Below are 22,989 nucleotides of genomic sequence, written 5' to 3'. Positions count from 1 at the left end.
TATATAGGGAGGCTGTGTGGGGCTCATGCCGCATATGGGGGAGGCTGTGTGGGGGCTCATGCCGTATATAGGGAGGCTGTGTGGGGCTCATGCTGTATATAGAGAGGCTGTGTGGGGCTCATGCTGTATATAGAGAAGCTGTGTGGGGCTCATGCTGTATATAGGGAGGCTGTGTGGGGCTCATGCTGTATATAGGGAGGCTGTGTGGGGCTCATGCCATATATAGGGAGGCTGTGTGGGGCTCATGCTGTATATGTAGTAGGCTGTGTGGGGCTCATGCCGTATATAGGGAGGCTGTGTGGGGCTCATGCTGCATATGGGGGAGGCTGTGTGGGGCTCATGCCGTATATAGGGAGGATGTGTGGGGCTCATGCTGTATATGTAGTAGGCTGTGTGGTGCTCATGCCGCATATGGGGGAGGCAGTGTGGGGCTCACACTGTATATAGGGAGGCTGTGTGGGGTTCATGCTGCATATGTAGTAGGCTGTGTGAGGCTCATGCTGTATATAAGGGGCTGTGGGGGGGGTTTAAAGATATATAGGGGGTGTCAGCATACTTAATTCTGCTCAATATTAAGTGATACAATGAATATTAATAAATTAATATTGAGTAGAATTAATTTCAAGCTATTGGTTCGGCCCTCCATAACAGTCATGGTCTCTCTTGTGGCCCCTCGGGAAAATGAATTGTCCACCCCCGCTCTATATGAATATGATGAGGATTTGGAGCTTTTTAATAGAAGTGAAACTAAAATTGGCAAAATGGCGTGGTGCTGAAATCTGAGGATATTTGCAACTTTCTAACGTATTGCATATATTAATTTATCATCCAGTTTGTTTTTTAAATCCCTACTTTTAGCATATAAACAGGACGGGGGCTTTACCCTGAATGCCAACCAGAGATATATTTTTTTTTTAATTCACTGACAAGCCGTGATCTTGATAATGCTGCCCCATTAACTCCCATCTTTTTTAGGGGAAGGTAATGTTTTGATCATTATGGATTAAATTAGTATGATGGCAAATGGTGGGCTCGTGTTTTTGTCGTTATGGTCCACGGTTTCTTTTTACCTATTCTAAAGCAGGCGAGTGTAGGCGAGATTTACCAGGGGGTGAACGTAACTTCTAGAATAGCCGGGGTAGCAGCGACTATGTGGCCCATCCGCACTCAGACACAAAGGGGCGCTACTGATGACTATATGGGCATTATCTTTTGCATTAGTCCTGTACTGTGTCACCTGCACGGTGACATCATTGTACCTGTACTGTGATGTCATGATGTGCTGCATTACCCCTGTAATTCTACATTCTGGAGCTGTGAGACTTTTGCACTTTAAACCAAAAAATGACCCACAAATGAAGGCATATGGGATGTCACCACTAGCTGGCAGTATTTCCTTAGCGTGATGATATACTGTATCTATGGGAAATGGTGGGTATTCCATCATGCTATACAATCAGTGAAGGCTGACACAAAACAATGTGTGTCACCTATAGAAATAATATACTGTATATTTATCCTTTTTTATTTTTTGGGGGGTGGGAATGTTCAAAGAAAGCTCAATCCAAGCAAATATCAAATGTTATAATAATATGAATCCCTAAACAATAAATCCTTCGAAGGTGACAACGTTGTATAAGAAGTCATCGCTCTTTGCCATGGATTTTAACTTCAGAGGAGAAAGCCCAGGAGGCCGGAGAAGAGCTGCAGAAATAAAAGGGTCTTCATGTTATCTTTCCCACTGGGGGGATGATGAGAGAAGACTACCCCCCACCAAACATGAATCCAGACTTCACAAAGAGCTCACATGAAGGCACAACTCTCATTCACTAGGAAACTGCTGGAATTTGCACTCTCCAACCAACTCTCACCAGAGTGGGAAAAGGGGAAAAAAAAAAACTTCTGAAAGTCGTTAAGCTTTTTATTTTTTGCTATATTAAAATTGTCAGAGTAATGAAAATGTAATAAAAACGACAATAATGTAAAAAAATTGAAAACAATGTAAATTATTAATAGCAAAAATATGAAAATATGAAATAATTTGATACAAAATATTAACAACCTATTCCGCAGCATTCCCTAACAGGGGCTCACAATCACAATATCTTTTTTTTTTTACCCAAACCAGTAATTTGGTACCCGAGGTCTGAACATGGCCAGAATACTATAACCACAGCTATCATCACGTCCTGCTACATAAAATATCCTGGATTTTTAGACAAATCCAAGCATGATCTCTGACTCTTGCATTTTTTTTTGTAATAGCCAAGAACTACAACTCCCAGCATGTGATCTCTTGAATTCCCCTTTGTTAGAAGTCAGAACCCAGGGATCAGATTAGGTGAACGTTGATGAACGTGTATGACCAGATTGGGAGAAAACAAGGGTCCGGCGAGCGTCCATTTGGAGGAATAATATGAATTTACTTTATTTTCGTCATCAACTAGACAACAAAATCCCATGTTTTTGGCTTGTTAAATGCTCGTAATGACAGATCATAATAATAATAATAATAATAATCTTTATTTATATAGCGCCAACATATTCCGCAGCGCTTTACAGTTTAACAGTTTCAAAACACAAGTCATAAGTAACAACGCTAACAATGCAATAATTAAAGCAAAATAAGACGAAATAAGACGACCCTGCTCGTGAGAGCGTACAATCTACAATGAGGTGAGGGAGATACAGAGTACAGGTGTGTATTTACAATGGTGTATTTACAATGAAGGTCCAGCCATCTTGCAGGAGTGAAGGATGGATGGAGATAGTGAATGGGCTACGCACGCACACTTACACAGAGAATGACTTTGATTAGTGAATGTGATAGGCCGCTCTGAACAGGTGTGTTTTGAGGGAGCGCCTAAAACTATGCAAATTGTGGATAGTCCTGATTTCTTGGGGTAGAGCATTCCAGAGGATAGGAGCAGCACGGGAGAAGTCTTGGAGTCGGGAGTGGGAGGTACGGATTAGAGCAGAGGTTAGTCGAAAGTCGTTTGCAGAGCGCAGCGATCGGCTAGGCCGATAGACAGAAATGAGAGAAGAGATGTAAGGGGGTGCCGCACTGTGGAGAGCTTTGTGGGTGAGAACAAGTACTTTGAATTGGATCCTATAATGAATGGGCAGCCAATGTAAGGACTGGCGAAGAGCGGACGCGTCCGAGTACCGATAACCCAGATGGACGATCCTGGCTGCTGCATTGAGTGTGGACTGGAGAGGGGATAGTCGAGTGACGGGGAGGCCAATTAATAGAGCGTTGCAGTAATCCAGGCGAGAGTGGATCAATGCAACAGTGAGGGTTTTTGTAGTTTCCATAGTGAGAAAAGGGCGGATTCTAGAGATGTTCTTTAGGTGTAAGCGGCAAGAGCGGGCAAGGGATTGTATATGGGATGTAAAGGAGAGATTGGTGTCAAACATAACACCCAGACAGCGCACCTGCTGCCGGGGTGTTATTGTGGTACCACCCACGGAGAAGGAAATGTCAGATTTAGGGAGCATAAGAAGTTCAGTTTTGGAGAGGTTGAGTTTCAGATAGAGAGCGGACATGATATTGGAGACTGCGGACAGACAGTCACTGGCGTTCTGTAGTACAGCGGGGGTAAGGTCGGGGGAAGACGTGTATAGTTGTGTGTCATCAGCATAAAGATGGTACTGAAAGCCAAATCTGCTGATGGTCTGTCCAATTGGGGCCGTGTAGAGAGAGAAAAGAAGGGGGCCAAGGACTGAGCCCTGAGGTACCCCGACAGCAAGAGGAAGAGGAGATGACGTGGAGCCAGAGAACAAAACACTGAAGGAGCGGTCAGAGAGATAGGAAGAGAACCAGGAGAGTGCAGTGTCCTTAATGCCTAGTGACTGGAGCCTAGAGAGTAGGAGATGGTGGTCAACAGTATCGAAAGCTGCAGATAGGTCAAGAAGAATGAGCAGAGAGTGGTCACCGTTACGTTTTGCTGTCAGAAGGTCATTGGTCACTTTGATGAGTGCAGTTTCAGTCGAATGTAGGGGGCGGAAGCCGGACTGTGAAGGGTCTAGAAGGGAGTGAATGGAGAGGTAAAGGGTAAGGCGGGAGTAAACTAGGCGTTCCAAAAGTTTAGAGATGAAGGGGAGATTGGAGACTGGTCTGTAGTTGTTTGTGCAGGATGGGTCGAGAGCAGGTTTCTTTAGTAGTGGAGTAACGATGGCGTGTTTGAAGGAGGATGGGAAAGTGCCAGAGGAGAGGGAGAGATTAAAGATTGTAGTTAGGTGGGTTGTGACGACTGGAGAGAGAGACTGGAGGAGATGTGAGGGAATGGGGTCGGTAGTGCATGTAGTCGGACGAGAAGAAGAGAGGAGTCTGGAGACTTCTTCTTCTGTTATGGGATCAAATGTGGAGAGTGAGCCAGGGGAGATGTAGGAAGGGATGGGAGTCGCAGCACTTGGTGGTTGGGAGCAGATTTCTTGACGGATATTATCTATTTTTTCTGTAAAGTGGGAGGCCAGGTCATCAGCACAAATGTCTGTGATAGGGGCTTGTGCTTTTGGCCTGAGGAGGGAGTGAAAAGTGTCAAAAAGTTTCTTGGGGTTGTTGGCTAGTGAGGAGATCAGGGTGGTGAAGTAGGTCTGTTTGGCAAGGTGAAGGGCAGCGTTATAGGTTCTTAACATAAATTTGAAGTGGATGAAGTCTTCTGGTGTGCGGGTTTTTCTCCATAGGCGTTCAGCACTCCTGGAGCATCGCTGGAGAAGTTGAGTTTGCGATGTGAGCCAGGGCTCTTTTACTCTGTGTTTGGAGGTTCTGAGGGTGAGGGGAGCTACTTGGTCAAGGGTGCTTCTAAGAGTGTCATTGTAGTGATGAACAGCCAGATTAGGACAGGAAAGAGAGGAGATTGGGGACAGAGATGAGTGTAGGGAATCTGAAAGTGTCTGAGGGTTAATAGCTTGTAGATTTCTGACTGTGTGGTAGGTAGGAATGAGCTGGGGTGGGCGAGGATTTGTGAGCGTGAAGGAGAGAATGTTGTGGTCAGAGAGTGGAAGCGGTGAGTTGTTTAGGTGGGAGATTGAACAGAGCCGGCAGAAGACCAGATCAAGGGTGTTACCGTCCTTATGTGTCTCAGAGGTTGAAAGCTGTGAGAGGCCTAGAGAGGTGGTTAGTGATAGAAGCTGGGATGCAGATGTGGAATTAGGGCTGTTAATGGGGATGTTGAAGTCTCCCAGGATGAGGGTTGGTAGTTCTGAGGACATGAAGTGTGGCAGCCAGGCTGAAAAGTGGTCAAGGAAGAGGGTGGGTGAGCCTGGGGGCCGGTATATGACCGCTACCCTGAGGGAGAGGGGACGGAAGAGCCTGATGGTGTGGACCTCAAAAGAAGGGAATAAGAGTGATGGGACTGGGGGGATGACCTGGAAAGTGCATTGTGGGGACAGGAGTATGCCAACTCCACCACCAGGTCTGTTTGTGGGTCTCGGGGAGTGAGAGAATTGTAAGCCACCGTAGGAAATGGCAGCAGGAGAGACAGTGTCAGAATCCTGAATCCAGGTTTCAGTGAGGGCCAACAGATTAAGAGAGTTGTTCAGAAAGTAGTTGTGTAGGAAAGGAAGCTTGTTACAAGCAGACCGTGGATTCCAGAGGGCACAATTAAAAGATTGAGATGAGGGAGTGCAAGTAATGTTAATCAGATTATTGTGGTTTCGATATGAGGTAGGGTAGGGGTCGAGGTTGGGGGATGGTGGACCAGGGTTGGGGGAGATGTCCCCTGAAATCTGTAGGAGAAGGAAGATAAAGAGCCAATAGTTGTTGGAATTGTAAGTAGTTTTTTTCTGCGATGTGTTTGGGCAAGATGGGCTGAGGTTTCTCAGGAAGGTGAGGAGTGTGTGGGAGCTGTACATGGGAGAGGGAAGTATAGAGGGGCTGATGTGTATGAGTCGTGATGGAGGGGGGATAGGGTGATGAATGTGGATGGCAAGGGAACACAGGAGGATAAAAATAAAGCACATGGTTAAAGGGGAAGGCAAAGTGTGGGTTACCTGACTCCTGCCCTGACTAACTGCCATGTATAACTGCCGTTTTGCTGGATGCTTATCTTCTGTGATGCTTTGCTTATGGGATGCTTGCGTGCTGTACCCCACACTGCGTGCTTCCCCTTAGCAACTACTACATATATAGGCCACACTACAGGGTCAGGAGAGAGGGATTGTGGGAGCTGGTTGGGTATAATTTGGCAGCTGGGGCCAGCACACCAGGGGATGGTTAGATGATCAAAGGCACTAGACCAAGATGTGGCAAAATGCTATAGCACCTTCCACCTGATAAGATCTAGAAAGGCCCCAGTCACAGATCTAAAGCAGTAAGTATTACATACAGATCATCAGATAAACGTATGACTAAGAGCATTTAACACACCAGAAATGTGTCCGTTCTTTTCCTCATCATGCAATATTTAGCAATGGATAACGAATCTTTTAAATTCATATTTTTAATCAAGTCGTGCAGCGGACGCTTGATTTCTTTCTGCAGTTTTGCTGTTGATCACCAGCGGGATCTGTCACTCACTGCTCCCACGACACACAATCCTAATCACACCTGGTATGCTCACTGACCGTTCTTCTGGCATTCCTTATGATCAGATTGATTGACTGTTAAGGCCCCATACACATTAGACTAACATTGGCTACACCCGCTGATATTGATGGGTTCGGATGACTGATACTTGGGGGAGATGTCGATTGCGCAAGTCCAGTTTCGGACTGTCACATGCCATCAAAAATGTCTTTCGGGTGCTTTCTCACAGAGAACACATGAGCGCTCAGCTGAACGAGAGCTCTTGTGTATGGGAGAGTCGTCTGAGATGGCTGTCCATTAGAGATCTATCTAATGTGTATGGGGGCCTTAGGCCTGTTTCACACATCCGTTTTTCTGCTTACTCAAAATCCGCCAAAATGTCAGAAAACGGATCTGTAGGCGGATTGAAAAAAACGGGTGGCACCGGACCGTTGTTTTGACGGAATAAGGAGAGAGAGAGATTATTTTTTCAGCCGCCAGGACTGGATTTAGGGTTAAATTTCTGCCAAAGGTAATTCCGGGCATGCGCTGTGAAAAATGCGGATCCGGACAGGCAAAAAAACGTTTCATGGTCCGTCCAGTCATGTCAGCGGACGCCAAAATTTTGGCGGATCCGTAAAAAAACGGATGACCATCCGTCAAGATCCGCCGATAATGCAAGTCAATAGGAAAAAAAAACGGATCCACCAAAAAAAATGGCGGATCCTTTTTTTTGCAAAACGGCGGATTTTGACTGAGACAAACGGATGTGTGAAAGAGGCCTTAACAGCCAATAAGAGCAAAAATGTGCAGGTCTGCGCAACGATCGCTCACCAGATGATTGATGGTTGAGAAACCATTGATTGTACAAACTACTTCTATGTCAAGTGTTTGGTCACTTATAGATTGCGCTTCTACATGTATCATGTATTATCTATCGCTATTATCTATCTCATATCTATTCTTTCTATTATCTATCATCTATCTCATGCCTACAGTATCTCCGGTATCATTTACAATATCTTCTGTCTCTAGCAGTCTATGTATTTACCTCTCTTATATCACAACCCACATATGAATACAGAGTATCCATTAAGCCACTCAAAAAGATATATAAAATCAATATTATTTTATTAAACATTTAAAAGCATGAACTATATATATATACAGTATATACATACAGTCTGAATGAATTTGACCCCGTTCATCCAGGGTGACCCATCTCTGCAGAGCTTGGTAAAATAAATGCCTACCCATGGTATAGTCACAAGACCATGAAGACCACCACAACTGTCCCGACGTGCATTTTGCACTGAAACTTTCTCTATGTCTGTCTATTATCTTTCTGTATAGACATGATACAGATGGATACATGATCTGTCTCCATGGCTTTATTTATTATTACTCATTGACGTTAAATTTTTTACCATCATGGCCGAAAGTACTGGCACCCTTAAAATTGTTCCAGAAAATGAAGTATTTCTTCCAGAACATTACTGCAGTTACACGTTTTGTTACACGTTTATTTCCTTTGAGTGAATTGAAACAACACAAAAAAAAAAAAAAACAAAGAAAAAAGTCAAATTGGACATCACCTCACAAAAAAAAACAAAGATGGACCGGACAAAATTGTTGGCACCCTCAGATTAAAATTTGGCTGCACCACCTTTGGAATAAATAACTGCAATCAATCGCTTCCTATAGCCATCAACAAGCTTCTAACACCTCTCAACTGGAATTTTGGAGCAATTTTCTTTTGCAAATTGCCCCAGGTCTCATATTTGAAAGCGCCTTCTCCCAACAGCAATTTTAAGATCTCTCCACAGGTGTTCAATGGGATTTAGATCCGTCCCTCTTTTCTGCGGCAGGTCCCCCACACCCGCGGTGGCAACCCTCTTCTCCTTGTGGTCAGCACCCATCTCATTTTGCCCGGCAACTCTCCTCTGCTGCTGGCACCCTTCTCCTCTGCATCTGGCACTCCCCTCGTAGTCAGCACCCATCTTCGGCCGGACCCCCCTCTCCTTATGGTTGGTCAGCACCCCTCTTCGGTCGGACCCTCTCCCTTGCTACCAGCACTCCTCTTCGGCTGGACCCCCGCTCCCTTGCAGCCAGCACCCCTCTCCTTGTAGCCAGCACCCCTCTTCCGCCAGACCCCCTCTCTTGCGGCCGGCACCCCTTTCCTTGTGGTTAGCACCCCTCTTCAGTTGAACACCCTCTCCCTTGCAGTCAGCATCCCTCTCCTTGAGGCCAGACCCCCTCCCTTGCGGCCGGCAGCCCTCTCTTTGTAGTCAGGACCCCTCTTCGGACGGATGCGCTATCCCTTGCGGCCAGCATCCCTCTCCTTGTGGCTAGCACCTGTCTTTGGCCGTTACCCCCTCTCTCCCGTGGCCAGCACCCCTCTTCGGCAGTTCCACCTCTACCTTGCGACTGGCACCCCTCTTCGGGAGGACCCCCTGTCCCTTGCGGCTGGCACCACTCTCCTCTGTGGCCAGCACCCCCCTTCGGCCAGACCCCCTCCCTCCCTTGCGGCCGGCACCCCTCTCTTTGTAGTCAGCACCCCTCTTTGGAAGGATGCGCTCTCCCTTGCGGCCAGCATCCCTCTCCTTGTGGCCTGCACCTGTCTTTGGCCGTACCCCCTCTCTTCCGTGGCCAGAACCCCCTCTCCTCTTCGGCTGTACCCCTTCTCCCTTGCAGCCAGCACCCCTCTCCTCTCCTTGTGGCCAGTACCCCTCCTTGGCCGGACCCCCTCTCCCTTGCAGCCGGCACCTCCTTCCTTGTGGCCAGCACCCCTCTTCAGTTGAACACCCTCTCCCTTGCGGTCAGCATCCCTCTCCTTGTGCCCAGCACCCCTCTTCAGCCAGTCCCCCTCCCTCCCTTGCGTCTGGCACCCCTCTTTTTGTAGTCAGCACCCCTTCTCGGACGGATGCGACCTCCCTTGCGGCCAGCATCCCTTTCCTTGTGGCCAGCCCCCTCTTCAGCTGGACTCCCCTGGCACCACTCTCCTCTGTGGTCAGTACACCTCTTCGGCTGTACTCCCTATCCCTTGCGTCCGGCACCCCTCTTCAGCCGAATCCCCTCTCCTCTGTGGCCGGATCCCCTCTTCAGCCGGATCCCCTCTCCTCTGTGGCCAGATCCCCTCTTCAGCCGGATCCCCTCTCCTCTGTGGCCAGATCCCCTCTCCTCTGTGGCCGGATCTCCTCTTCAGCAGAATCCCCGCTCCTCTGTGGCCGGATCCCCTCTTCAGCTGGATCCTCTCTCCTCTGTGGCCGGATCCCCTCTTCAGCCGGATCCCCTCTCCTCTGTGGCCGGCACCCCTCTTCAGCCGGATCCCCTCTCCTCTGTGGCCGGCACCCCTCTCTTCTGTGGCCGGATCCCCTCTTCAGCCGGATCCCCTCTCCTCTGTGGCCGGATCCCCTCTTCAGCCGGATCCCCTCTCCTCTGTGGCCGGATCCCCTCTCCTCTGTGGCCGGCACCCCTCTTCAGCCGGATCCCCTCTCCTCTGTGGCCGGCACCCCTCTTCAGCCGGATCCCCTCTCCTCTTCAGCCGGATCCCCTCTCCTCTGTGGCCGGATCCCCTCTCCTCTGTGGCCGGATCCCCTCTTCAGCCAGATCCCCTCTCCTCTGTGGCCGGATCCCCTCTTCAGCCGGATCCCCTCTCCTCTGTGGCCGGAACCCCTCTTCAGCCGGATCCCCTCTCCTCTGTGGCCGGATCCCCTCTTCAGCCGGATCCCCTCTCTCCTCTGTGGCCGGATCCCCTCTCCTCTGTGGCCGGCACCCCTCTTCAGCCGGATCCCCTCTCTCCTCTGTGGCCGGATCCCCTCTCCTCTGTGGCCGGATCCCCTCTCCTCTGTGGCCGGATCCCCTCTTCAGCCGGATCCCCTCTCCTCTGTGGCCGGATCCCCTCTCCTCTGTGGCCGGATCCCCTCTTCAGCCGGATCCCCTCTCCTCTGTGGCCGGATCCCCTCTCCTCTGTGGCCGGATCCCCTCTTCAGCCGGATCCCCTCTCCTCTGTGGCCGTATCCCCTCTTCAGCCGGATCCCCTCTCTCCTCTGTGGCCGGATCCCCTCTCCTCTGTGGCCGGATCCCCTCTCTCCTCTGTGGCCGGATCCCCTCTCCTCTGTGGCCGGATCCCCTCTCCTCTGTGGCCGGATCCCCTCTTCAGCCGGATCCCCTCTCTCCTCTGTGGCCGGATCCCCTCTCCTCTGTGGCCGGATCCCCTCTTCAGCCGGATCCCCTCTCTCCTCTGTGGCCGGATCCCCTCTTCAGCCGGATCCCCTCTCTCTGCTTCTGGCTCCTCCGCTTACTGTATTGTTACTTTATTTCTCTAACGTTGACCCAGTTTGAATCGTGTTGTCAGGCAGTGCACGTGTCAATAAAGCTTGTTTGATTCGGAGAAGGAAAAAAGCGCCCAGTGAGTGGAGCTGCACAGGCAGGAGGACAGAGGAGCAGGAGACAGCAGAGCTGCGGGATCGAGCCCGGACCGTGCAGGAGGATCAGCCACAAATGACTGCCTGCAGCGCCTCTCCGGAGGGAGTCTGAGGCTGGAAACTGTTGGATTACACCTTCTTCTTCTGCACTAGTTCTCACCTGCGATGCATGAGACCTCTGCACCATGGCTGATGCAGGAATCCGCTGTATAGCAGCAGCTCAGGAATGGTAGTTTTGCACAAAAAGGAGAGTTTGGCTGAATTCTGATTCCCTCTGTTTTTGCATCCCTCCAGACTTGTCATGTCAAAGCTTCCTCAAGGAACAGGGTCTGCAGAAGACCTGAACACAATCTCAGATGAGGAGCTGCTCAGGTGGAGCAAGGAGGACCTTGTCAAGAGGCTGAGGAAAGTGGAGAGTGAGAAGATTAATCTGATGGTGGAACATGGCAATTTAATGAAGGATGTAAACAGGAGGCTGCAGGTCCATCTTCATGAGATCAGAGGGTTGAAGGATGTCAACCAGAAACTTCAAGATGACAACCAGGAGCTCAGGGAGCTGTGTTGCTTTTTGGATGACGATAGGCAAAAGGGGAAAAAGCTTTCCAGGGAATGGCAGAGATTTGGGAGACACACTGCCAGTGTGATGTGGAAGGAGGTAGGGTCATATCAGCAAAAGCTAAAGGAGCTGGAAGCCAAGCAGGAGGCTCTCATTAGAGAAAACTTGGAGCTGAAGGAGATAGTCGTCATGCTGGATGAGGAGAGGAATGGAGCAGGGTCTAGAAGCTCCATTGATAGCCAAAACAGTCTGACCAATTTGAATGGAAGCTCTGGGGCAAGGGATGTAGGGGATGGCAGCAGCACATCAAGTACTGGCAGTGCAGGCAGTCCTGACCACCATCATCACCATCATCCTCATCACCCCAAACCAGTGGAGAATAAAACTGGAACCATCAGAAGATCTGCAGATGACCTTTCCACCCTTCCCCACCACAGAAGTATTCCTAATGGGTTGAATGGTAAGTCCTTGGCTTCCTATTCAGTGTCTTACTTTGGTGATTTGTGTATGAAGTGGTCAGATAATATGCAATTCAATCAGAAGCAGCAACTGCATTTCCACAGCTAAAGAGGGGAAGACAAAAAATATGCCGAAAGCAAATACATTGTATATATATGTATCTAGTCTGTTCCTCTGACGTGTGTTCTGCTAGCATGTGTAGGATATTGGCCACTGTCTAGGTGCCTTCTGGAAAAATGAGGGGTAAAATGGTCTTATTCTAAATCTTTGTTGTAAGAAATTTTACAAGACCTATATGTAATAAACGCTTATCAGACTTGAGGACCATGTAAGATTCTCCTTGGGCTTGCTGACACCTGGTCTTTATATACATGATGTTTCTCCAGAACGTCTTTGGGCTTCTCACTTATGCATTTCTGATTTTCCTTCTACTGTAATGCCACAGTTTTCTACAGTGAGCTGTGAAGGTTGTAGGACCACTAAGAATTTTTCTTTAGGTTCTCCCAGGATTTATCCCATCTAACTTCAAAGAGCTTGACATTGATGGACCTTGAACTAAATAAGGTTTTGCAAAGTGGAAATGTTACTTTGCATTTCATTGGATCAGAAACTTTTGGGAGTAACTTGTTAGTAAAACAAGCGTCTAGAGACCACACGAATGATAAGACAGCTGTGGGCATCATAGTTGTCCATTGTCTTGTAAAGGCTGGATGACATGTTGAAAGAGTGATGTAAAATAATGAGTGTGGGATTTATGAGAATGAACCATAAATCAGTCATGTGAGATGGATATTACACCTGATATTACACCCATCACACAACTCATGCATAATTAAAGTTACACTTTTGGGATGACAATGGGTTTTTTGTAGATGAGTTCACAGCTTAGTCCACCCACGGCAGGAAGTTTTACATCCGTTGATGTCAACAAAGATGATTTCCAAAGCTTGCAATGATTTTTCTTTGATGGGTTGTCTCCAATATTGTCTTCAACTTACCTTTTGACCATAGGGTTGCTCTATGGTGGAAGGAAGACATGTCTTCTCGCGAGAAGGACAATATCAGTGGGCTCCTCTTTGTTTCTCCAGAGTCCCGAGAGAGGCCAACGAGATCCAAAGGGGCATGAAGAATCTTTTGTTCTTGCGTTTTTTGTGGGGTTCACAATCAGTCATAACTGAAGACATTAGTGGAGGAGGCTCGTGAGCCAAGAGAGTGCCCAATAATTGTTAGAATGAAGGACCCTCAATTATGTCTAGAGCGTCATGCTCCTGCAAGCTTCACTTACTGTAAATTGCAGTGCCATTGACTGCACTGAGCTATAGCTTCAGTAAAGTGGTCTACAGGTGAAGTGGCCCCTTCATTCTAGGGAGCCAGTGGTGCTCATCCCTTTATGGGGCTCATGTCGAAGCAAAGCTGTTGCTGCTGGGGGTACCTCCTTCCTCTTGGTATTTGTTATAATCTACTGTATGTGATTATTGTTATGCTGTAATGTCTATTGTCTGTACAAATCCCCTCTGAAATGTAAAGTGCTGCGGAATATGTCGGCGCTATAAAAATAAAATTTATTATTATTATTATTATTACCTAAAAATGTAGAGAAGCCTCAGCTGTGGCTGTCAGGTACATCGGTGGTCACTAGTGATTTAGATAATGGATGATTTGTCAGTTCCAAATACTTTTTGACTTGTTCATAGGAACAAAAAGAACAAGATAAGATTTGCTAACTTTATTAAGAGGATCATGCCTCCTTAATAAATTTGGTCCATCTGTTGGGCTGTCTGCACGCAATCACCAGCTATCCTACAAAGCAATTTACCAGTGACAGCCTTGGCCCTTCCATATCAGATCTGCAGGCTGCACCTAACAGCTCCTTGGGTCTCCGCTTCATGGACTATAAGTTAACTATAATCACACCTGATGTTTTAGGTCTTTACTCCGACATGGGTGATTGAGCACAACAGTCAAAAACTCCCGTAACCATATTTTCGGATGTTGTTACCAGTGACGTAATGCCACCTTTTTTGTGACTGTAGATCTTGTGGGATGAGTTGTTCTGTGAATTTCCTTTCCAAGAGTCTGTTGATATTTGCTTGGTGTCAATACGGAAGATAAGCAGTGTGCAATGTACATAGTACAGGAGGAAGCCAAGAAGAAGCTTTTGTGATTACTGCATACTCAAGGCTGCACATAGAGTACACAGCAATTGGAAAAAAAAATTGGGGGGGATATTGGAATTAAATTTTAGTAGCTACAGAACCATGTTATACCTCTATGCACCCATAATTTGCTCCATCGGATTATTTTAGGCACAATACCGAGCCTCAAAGAGGCACCATATGGCTGCCAGATATGGAACACCCTTTGCTGTGTGTATTGGCCTTAAAGAATTCATGCTAACTGAGAATTTAAAGAGTAACTAAACTTTTTAACTTTTTTTTCTATATTTTAATTTTTGGTTAGCTTTTGCAAAGTTAAGAATCTTTGTAATGTACTCTCTTACCTTATTTTGCTTTTTTTCTCCCAAGCTCCTTTATGAAAGTGCTATTTTAATTGCCTAGGTAGTGCACTTTTAGTAGCTGCATTGAACTGCATCTGTAGCCACAATCTGTAGTTGCTCTGAGCTTCCCCTCCCTCCCCATGCTCAGAAAGGGAGTGTTCGTAAATAACGATTGAGTGCGGATATTTGCTACAGCAGCAGTTCAAAGCAGCTACTAAAAAATCATGAACAAGGCAGTTAAAGGGAATCTATCACCACTTTTTCACATATCAACTAAAAATATGATTGGATTCAGTGTAAACTATGCATTATGCCAGTACTTTTCATACCCCTTGACTCCCCACCTTTGATCAATAAATACCTTTTATATTCCTCCCGCGGTGTATGGTAAATCTCCTCGGTCAGGTCTGAGGGGCGGGGCGTATTGTTCCTCTCTCCCCCCCTCCTGGTTTGCTCTACGCATTTATTTGGTGTAATTCATGCTCTCACGTAGATTTAGCGCGCGTGCGCATTCAAATGTCCTCCCGCGCGTGCGCATTGTGCTTTGCCCAACTGTGGGCAAAGTGTTGTGAATTCCCTTGCTCGGACTTCTGAGCCGTAGCTCCCTCTGGTGGTTACTGGGAGTAGTGGAGCTGGCCAGTTGGATGGAAGTTTGCCACCTGACCGATAATTGGGAATCTGAGATTACTGGCTGGGAGCATATAAGTGAGCAGGTTTCCCTTGGTGGTTGCTGGTGATTTCATCTTTGTGTGTTTTGAGTTCTTCTGTCTCCTGCCTGATCTGCATGGCTCAGTTAACTGATTCTTTTGCTAATCCTTTGCAACTAATCTGGTTGTGCCTTTTTTTTGCTTTCTGCTTTGTTGCGAGGGTTCAGCGTACTCCCTGCTGGGGGCAGCGCTGGGCCCCGCTCCATATGTTACAGCTTGTGTCAGTTTGTTCAGTCCCCTGTTATATTAGTATCTTTTGCTTTGCTTCCAGTTCACACCAGAGTGCTGATCTAGCGGGGGTGAGGTTGTGTGGCCTCAGGTTTTTCTATATCAGATGTGTTGGATTTTTAGGGTTTTTGCGTGATTGCAGACAGTATCTTTTCTGTCCTGTCCTATCTAGACAGCTTGGTCCCCATCATTTGCTCAGTCTATTTTCTGTCTATGTTTGTGTCTCATCTGGTCTCACCGACAATATATGTTTGGGGGCTGCCTATTCCTTTGGGGATCTGCTCCGGGGCAGTTAAGATTTCACCTTTCTGGCTTTAGGCTTACTTTGTTCTTCGGCTGTGCCGAGGCATTTAGGGCATCGTAGGAACGCTCCACGGCTACTGCTAGTTGTGTTGTTAGGATCAGTGGTCTGCAATCCGCTGAGTTACCAAACTCTCTGTTGTCCTGGTGGCTTAGCCTGTTCTGCTATCCTCCTCAGTGACCCATTCATAACAGCAAAGCATAAAATCATTATTGTGCATGTGCCGGCATGCGCCATTACATTCTATGGGCCGGAAGTATTGCGATGCAAATAGTGTGCTTCCTCACGCCGGAAACCTGTCAAAAGCCCTGCACATTACATCGGAAGAATCGGATAGTGAATCTCTGCTGGTGCATGTGCAATAATGATTTTATGCTTTGCCCACAGTTGCGCAAAGCATACTGCGCATGCGTGAAAGGCAGTTTGATTGCGCACGCGCAGTAACGCTACAAGATAAGTGATATTCACAGAAACGAATACGTCGACCAAGCCGAGGAGGGGTGGTGGTGACGGCCAATAAGCCCTGCCCCTCGGACCGGACCGAGGAGATTTACATACACCGCAGGAGGAATATAAAAGGTATTTATTGATCAAAGGTGGAGAGTCAAGGGGTATGAAAAGTACTGGTATAATTCATAGTTCATATTTTTAGTTGATATGTGAAAAAAGTGGTGACAGATTCCCTTTAAAACAGCACTTTCAGCTCTGAGATTGGGAGAAAAGCAAAATAAGGCAATTGAGTGTGTTGTAAAGATTCAGAAGATAACGATAAGTTGAATTACTATTTAAAAACATTCCAGGAAACCTCAATTAATTTCAAACACTCCTTTAGTGATCTTTACTGCAAGTTAATAATATAGGCAACAGTGAGCGATGAATCACCGTTTTAATGGAAATTTCTTGATCTTTTGCAGCCATTGTCCTTGTATGCCCCATTATGGTTCCAACATTATATATTGTCACTTGCTTACATAGACAGCTGAGAGGGTGTAGGGCCACCAAGAATTGTCTTAGGGTTACTATATGACCCTACCTACCTACAAAATCTTTTCATCTAGCTAGACCCATCTTGCACTGCATACTCATATTTGCCATTCATGCTCCTAAGAAAGCTGGATGGCACTTGAGATAAGCAAATGCGTTCCCCATCTTCCCCACGATTGGATACAACAAAAAAAAACAAACAGTTGGCACGGACTCCTTATCGTTACCGAGGGGTGATAATAGTTTTTACCCGAGAATCGTCTTTGTCCCATGTTGTTATCTTCTGCTCTTCTTTCTATATTTCAGTACGCGTCAAATAAAACCTTTCACAAAAGAGACCAAATTTACCTGCCCGGTCATGTTCCATCTCCGCAGACGTGGATTTTTATTTTTTAATTTAACTTGCAGCTGTAAAATACATCCTGAATGTCAATGACTATCTGTAAAGGTACCAGCACCATCAGGATGTTTAGTTTACTGCTGGTAACAATCTAGTCTGCAAACACATCCCAAAAAATGTGTCACTGGGATCTCTGGAGTCAGGGCCAAAAGAATGGGAGAATAGTTTGGATGAATATTAAAAATCCAGAAAAAGCAAATCCTCTTCCCCACGGTAGTCCATGCATAGATCTGATGGAAGTGCTGACTTGAGATTTGGTGAGCTGTCTCTGCTCACGTCTGCATCAGTAGATGAGCAGGGCCAGTGACCACACATCTACCGAAACATGTCGATCATGCCGACAACCCTAAAGATATCCATAACCTTGTTGTTGCCAGCCCCGCTTCCCTCCCAATGCTGAAGTGAATGGAGACAGAGTACCTCTTGGTGTGTCGGAAGAATTGCCTTGTGTTTGAAAGTCCAGTTTTCAGAAAATTCCCTAAAGCACGAGCTCATTGGGGTCTACTACCACTCCGTCTGTCTCTCCTAGTATACTGGTGATTGAGAAGGATCTAACCTTGGTGCAAATTTCTTTTTTCTTGAGGCCTTCAAAAACTACCAATTTTTTAAAAAGGAAACCATTTCTGGAATCGCTCTTTTTTGGGATGAGAATTTCTATTTTTTAGGCTATGATGTGCGAACAATGGGTCCAGTGCATCAAATTCTAGCTTTTGGCATCTTCACACTAGTTTCTTCCAGATCCGACAAAAATGGGCGGAACTGGGAAAGGAAAAGGGCATGGTGCCGTTCATCAAATTAATGATGAGCAGCGCACACTATGCCACAAATTGTAATCCAGAAGTAGGATTTGTGGCGAGGGCGCATGCAGAGGTTTACGCCTGTAACGGGGTCTACCAAGCTGGGGCTCTTTCAGTACCACCCTGTGTTTTCGGAGGTCCGCTCTGTGTTGGCTGGAGTCTGAATGAATGACGCTGGCTGGAATCCCTGGGTTACATGGGCGCATATAAAAGATCACTGCTTCTCCATGTATTTCCAGTCTGACAACACTTTACTCACAGGACACAGAATATATCACACAGATACAGAGGGCAGGCCAATAGAAAAGCGGCAGACCAGACATGCATTACAAAAGCCGCAGGTGGCCGGAGCCTGCCGATGTTTGCTGTGGAAATTACAAAGGTGGGGGGAGGGCGGACAAAAGGGGAATGCTGATGCATTAGGGACATGCATCTCTCATAGAACCTATTATACATCCATATAACTGCACAACATATTCTGGGTGCTAAGTGGTTCTGTAACACGTAACAACGCCTCTTCATGAATCAGGAGCGTCTGACTCCAGCACACCTCCAACGCAGGCCCAATGTCTTCTTCAGGTGGATTCCCTCAAGGAAAACTAGTGACAAAACTATCAGAAAAAAAATCATAATAAAATGATGAGTGTATATGCCTTTCTATGCCACTCATATGTTCAGGCTTTTGAACATCTTTATACTGTTTTTGGAATGGAACAGACTTTTATTTTTACCTTTTTGCCATTATTTTTGCTTAAAAAAATGGCAAGTGGCAAGCGGTTTCTTCAGAATTTAATAGAGTGGAAAAAAAGGAGCAAAATACAATAGTGAAAAAAACTCACAAAGTCCAAGATAAAACTGTCCCCCCCTCCCCCCCAAAAAAAAGTCAGCTGTCAAAAATATGGAAAAAAGTCCCAAGTCTCCTGAAACATCTATGTGCACACGTATGCAGAAAATTTCTGCATGAAAACCTGACTCCTTCCCAGAAAACGCGTTTTTTTCTGCAAGTTTCCCACTCGTTTTCTGCGTGATTTTTGCGCAAAAAACGTGCGTTTTTTTCCGGAGCAGTCCCAGTCACATAGAAAATAGCTAGAAATGCGATATTTTCCATGAAATTAATGAGCATGCTGCGATTTTTCCGCGATGCGTTTTGCGGAAAAGAACGCATCAATATGCACAGAAAGTGCGGAATTCATTAAAATGAATGGGAATCTTCTTTTAAGCATTTTTTAGGGGATTTATTTGGTAAAAACGCGACGTGTGAACACAGCCTCACAGTAGTGATATGTACATTTTTTTTTTTTTTTTTAATTCGTCAGTATTTGCAGGGTTTTGGAGCATTTCTCCCATCCAAAACCTCTGTGAATATAGCCTAAAGGTATAAAACCCAAATAGAGCTTCTAAGGAGCTCCTAAGCAAAATCAAGGACAAACGGATTTCTTAAAATGAATGAAAAGAGTTATTTTAATAATGACCGGTCGCTTAAATGTCTATATCATTCATTGTAATATTACCAGTATTGTATATATACACTCACTGGCCACTTTATTAGGTACACCATGCTAGTAACGGGTTGGACCCCCTTTTGCCTTCAGAACTGCCTCAATTCTTCGTGGCAGAGATTCAACAAGGTGCTGGAAGCATTCCTCAGAGATTTTGGACCATATTGACATGATGGCATCACACAGTTGGCGCAGATTTGTCGGCTGCACATCCCTGATGCGAATCTCCCGTTCCACCACATCCCAAAGATGCTCTATTGGATTGAGATCTGGTGACTGAGGAGGCCATTTGAGTACAGTGAACTCATTGTCATGTTCAAGAAACCAATCTGAGATGATTCGAGCTTTATGACATGGCGCATTATCCTGCTGAAAGTAGCCATCAGATGTTGGGTACATTGTGGTCATAAAGGGATGGACATGGTCAGCAACAATACTCAGGTAGGCTGTGGCGTTGCAACGATGCTCAATTGGTACCAAGGGGCCCAAAGAGTGCCAAGAAAAAATTCCCCACACCATGACACCACCACCAGCCTGAACCGTTGATACAAGGCAGGATGGATCCATGCTTTCATGTTGTATACGCCAAATTCTGACCCTACCATCCGAATGTCGCAGCAGAAATCGAGACTCATCAGACCAGGCAATGTTTTTCCAATCTTCTACTGTCCAATTTCGATGAGCTTGTGCAAATTGTAGCCTCAGTTTCCTGTTCTTAGCTGAGAGGAGTGGTACCCAGTGTGGTCTTCTGCTGCTGTAGCCCATCTGCCTCAAAGTTCGACGCACTGTGCGTTCAGAGATGCTCTTCTGCCTACCTTGGTTGTAACGGGTGGCAATTTGAGTCACTGTTGCCTTTCTATCAGCTCGAACCAGTCTGCCCATTCTCCTCTGACCTCTGGCATCAACAAGGCATTTCCGGCCACAGAACTGCCGCTCACTGGATTTTTTTTCTTTTTTGGACCATTCTCTGTAAACCCTAGAGATGGTTGTGCGTGAAAATCCCAGTAGATCAGCAGTTTCTGAAATACTCAGACCAGCCCTTCTGGCACCAACAATCATGCCACGTTCAAAGGCACTCAAATCACCTTTCTTCCCCATACTGATGCTCGGTTTGAACTGCAGGAGATTGTCTTGACCATGTCTACATGCCTAAATGCACTGAGTTGCCGCCATGTGATTGGCTGATTAGAAATTAAGTCTTAACACACAGTTGGACAGGTGTACCTAATAAAGTGGCCAGTGAGTGTATATTCCAATTGGATTCCTTGATATATAATAGAGGCTCAAAACAGAAATATTGAAAATATTAAATAGAAATTTTATTAAATAACAATAATTATAGTGACATGCATAGCACTACAAAGAAAGCATGAGGTAGTAAAAAAGGGGGTGAATATTACATGTCGTATTATGTCAGAAAGGAGTCTATAAGGTTATTCAAAGATAATATATATATGTTCAGTTAGCGCTAGAAAATATTATAATAGTAATCTTTTGAAACATACAAGTGCTAACTGGACATAAAAATCGATTGCGAACCATTATATATACTCCAAATAGAACATACGGACATTTGACAGGGAGATGGTAATCTCACGGTGCCTTTAATTCTACAGCTGCTCACAAGAGAGAAGGTTCCATATTAGTCTCTAGCTAGTCTCAAATAGCATACAATGGCCAGAGTGAAAGTTTCCACAGTAAACTGTAGTGGCCGCTGAGTCACTGAACCGACATAGGAAGACGGTGGACATATTAGCAAAGTAGTTACCTTCAGTCATGATGCAGCGGGGTCTGACAAGGAGGGCACGTGTAGGACAGCAGGAGCCTCAACGCGCGTTTCGCCTATGGCTTCATCGGAAGGCATGGACAATTTAAAAAAGGCATGAGTATATATAGTGAGTGATGGGGATCCTCAGCGAATCGATGCTTGTCCCGTGTAAGGGCCCGCCCCTAGCCAGGAGGAGTAGGCGCGCGCCTGAGCTGACAGGAAGCAGGACTTACGTCATCACAGTCCGTCACCCCGGCAACGCACGCACACCCCCAAGCCAGCGGCATGGACACAGCACACCAGGAAGTGTGGATAAGAGGGAGGCGCATAGCGAGTCGGCGCGCATCCTGTGTGATGTGCCCGCCCGTAGTGAGGAGGAGCGGGCGCGCGCCACAGCAATGGAAAGGAGGACGAATGTCATCGCTGTCCATCACCGTGGCAACGCGTGCGCCCCCAACACCACAGGGCGGGCACAGCGCACACATAGAGCACGTCTGCACACAAAGTTCAATAAGTAATATAGAGGTCAGTATCGAAGGGAATTACTATCTGGCCAGATACACCGAGATAATATAATCTCATGACATCATAGCTATCACACAATAGCATTCTTGTTGTAAAACATATAATGCATAAATATATTAATAATTTAAATAATGCGAATTGCATATTGCTATACAATAACATGATAGTAGCTATGATGTAATTAATGGTGATATATAGAATTTTCATTCATATATCTATCGCTATGAGAATATACCTAAGAAATGCATACCCATAATCATACATATACCAAATAGGTGCATAATAGAAAAAGGCATACATTCCTACTACAAAATCTAATGAACCCTGATATTATATACAGTTGTGGCCAAAAGTATTGACACCCCTGCAATTCTGTCAGAAAATACTCAGTTTCTTCTTGAAAATGATTGCAAACACAAATTCTTTGGTATTATTATCTTCATTTAATCTGTCTTAAATGAAAAAACACAAAAGAGAATGAAGCAAAACATTGATCATTTCACACAAAACTCCAAAAATGGGCCAGACAAAAGTATTGGCACCCTCAGCCTAATACTTGGTTGCACAACCTTTAGCCAAAATAACTGCGACCAACCGCTTCCGGTAACCATCAATGAGTTTCTTACAATGCTCTGCTGGAATTTTAGACTATTCTTCTTTGGCAAACTGCTCCAGGTCCCTGATATTTGAAGGGTGCCTTCTCAAAACTGCCATTTTTTTAGATCTCTCCACAGGTGTTCTATGGCAGGGGTTCCCAACCGCCGGTCCGCGGCCCAGCACCGGGCCGTTGCAGTGCCCTTGCCGGTCCGCGAACACAAGGGGAGCCGGGGGGCGGTGCAGCAGCTGATACTCACCCTGCAACCCGCGGCGGCTTCATCCAGCGGCGGCTTCATCCAGCGCTGAGCGGTCACGTGCTACCGCTCATTTAAGGTCATGAATATGGACGCCACATAGGCGTGGCGTCCATATTCATGGACCTTAATGAGCGGTAGCACGTGACCGCTCCGCACAGGAAGAAGCTGAAGCGCCGCGAGATGCAGGGACGTGCAGCGATGGGAAGGAAGTTCAGCGACGTGAGGGTAAGTATGATGGGGAGGATGGGGGAGGATGGGGGAGCCAAGCGGAGCCATAAATATAAGGGAGAGAGAGTGGGAGCGGAGCCATATACACAGGGGAGGGAGAATGGGAGCGGAGCCATATACACAGGGGAGGGAGAATGGGAGCGCAGCCATATACACGGGAGGGAGAATGGGAGCGGAGCCATATACACGGGAGGGAGAATGGGAGCGGAGCCATGTATACTAGGGAAGGAGAATGGGAGCGGAGCCATATA

General features: G+C 46.4%; 1 protein-coding gene across 1 annotated transcript in view; it reads left to right on the top strand.

Annotated features, from left to right (window-relative positions):
* Positions 1-10,915: 10,915 nt before the first annotated feature.
* Positions 10,916-22,989, top strand: part of CCDC85C (coiled-coil domain containing 85C) — a 161,635-nt gene continuing 149,561 nt past the window's right edge. The window contains exon 1 of the mRNA XM_073577705.1: positions 10,916-11,951. Within this exon, the coding sequence (XP_073433806.1) occupies positions 11,237-11,951 (715 nt within the window). The 5' untranslated portion in view covers positions 10,916-11,236. The remainder of the gene's footprint in view (positions 11,952-22,989) is intronic.

Source organism: Dendrobates tinctorius, unplaced genomic scaffold (assembly GCF_039654945.1).
Source record: "Dendrobates tinctorius isolate UK_male_01 unplaced genomic scaffold, ASM3965494v1 ptg000057l, whole genome shotgun sequence".
Lineage (NCBI taxonomy): Eukaryota > Metazoa > Chordata > Amphibia > Anura > Dendrobatidae > Dendrobates > Dendrobates tinctorius.
Note: the sequence above shows the minus strand (reverse complement) of the source record. Positions and strands in the feature narration are given on the sequence as shown.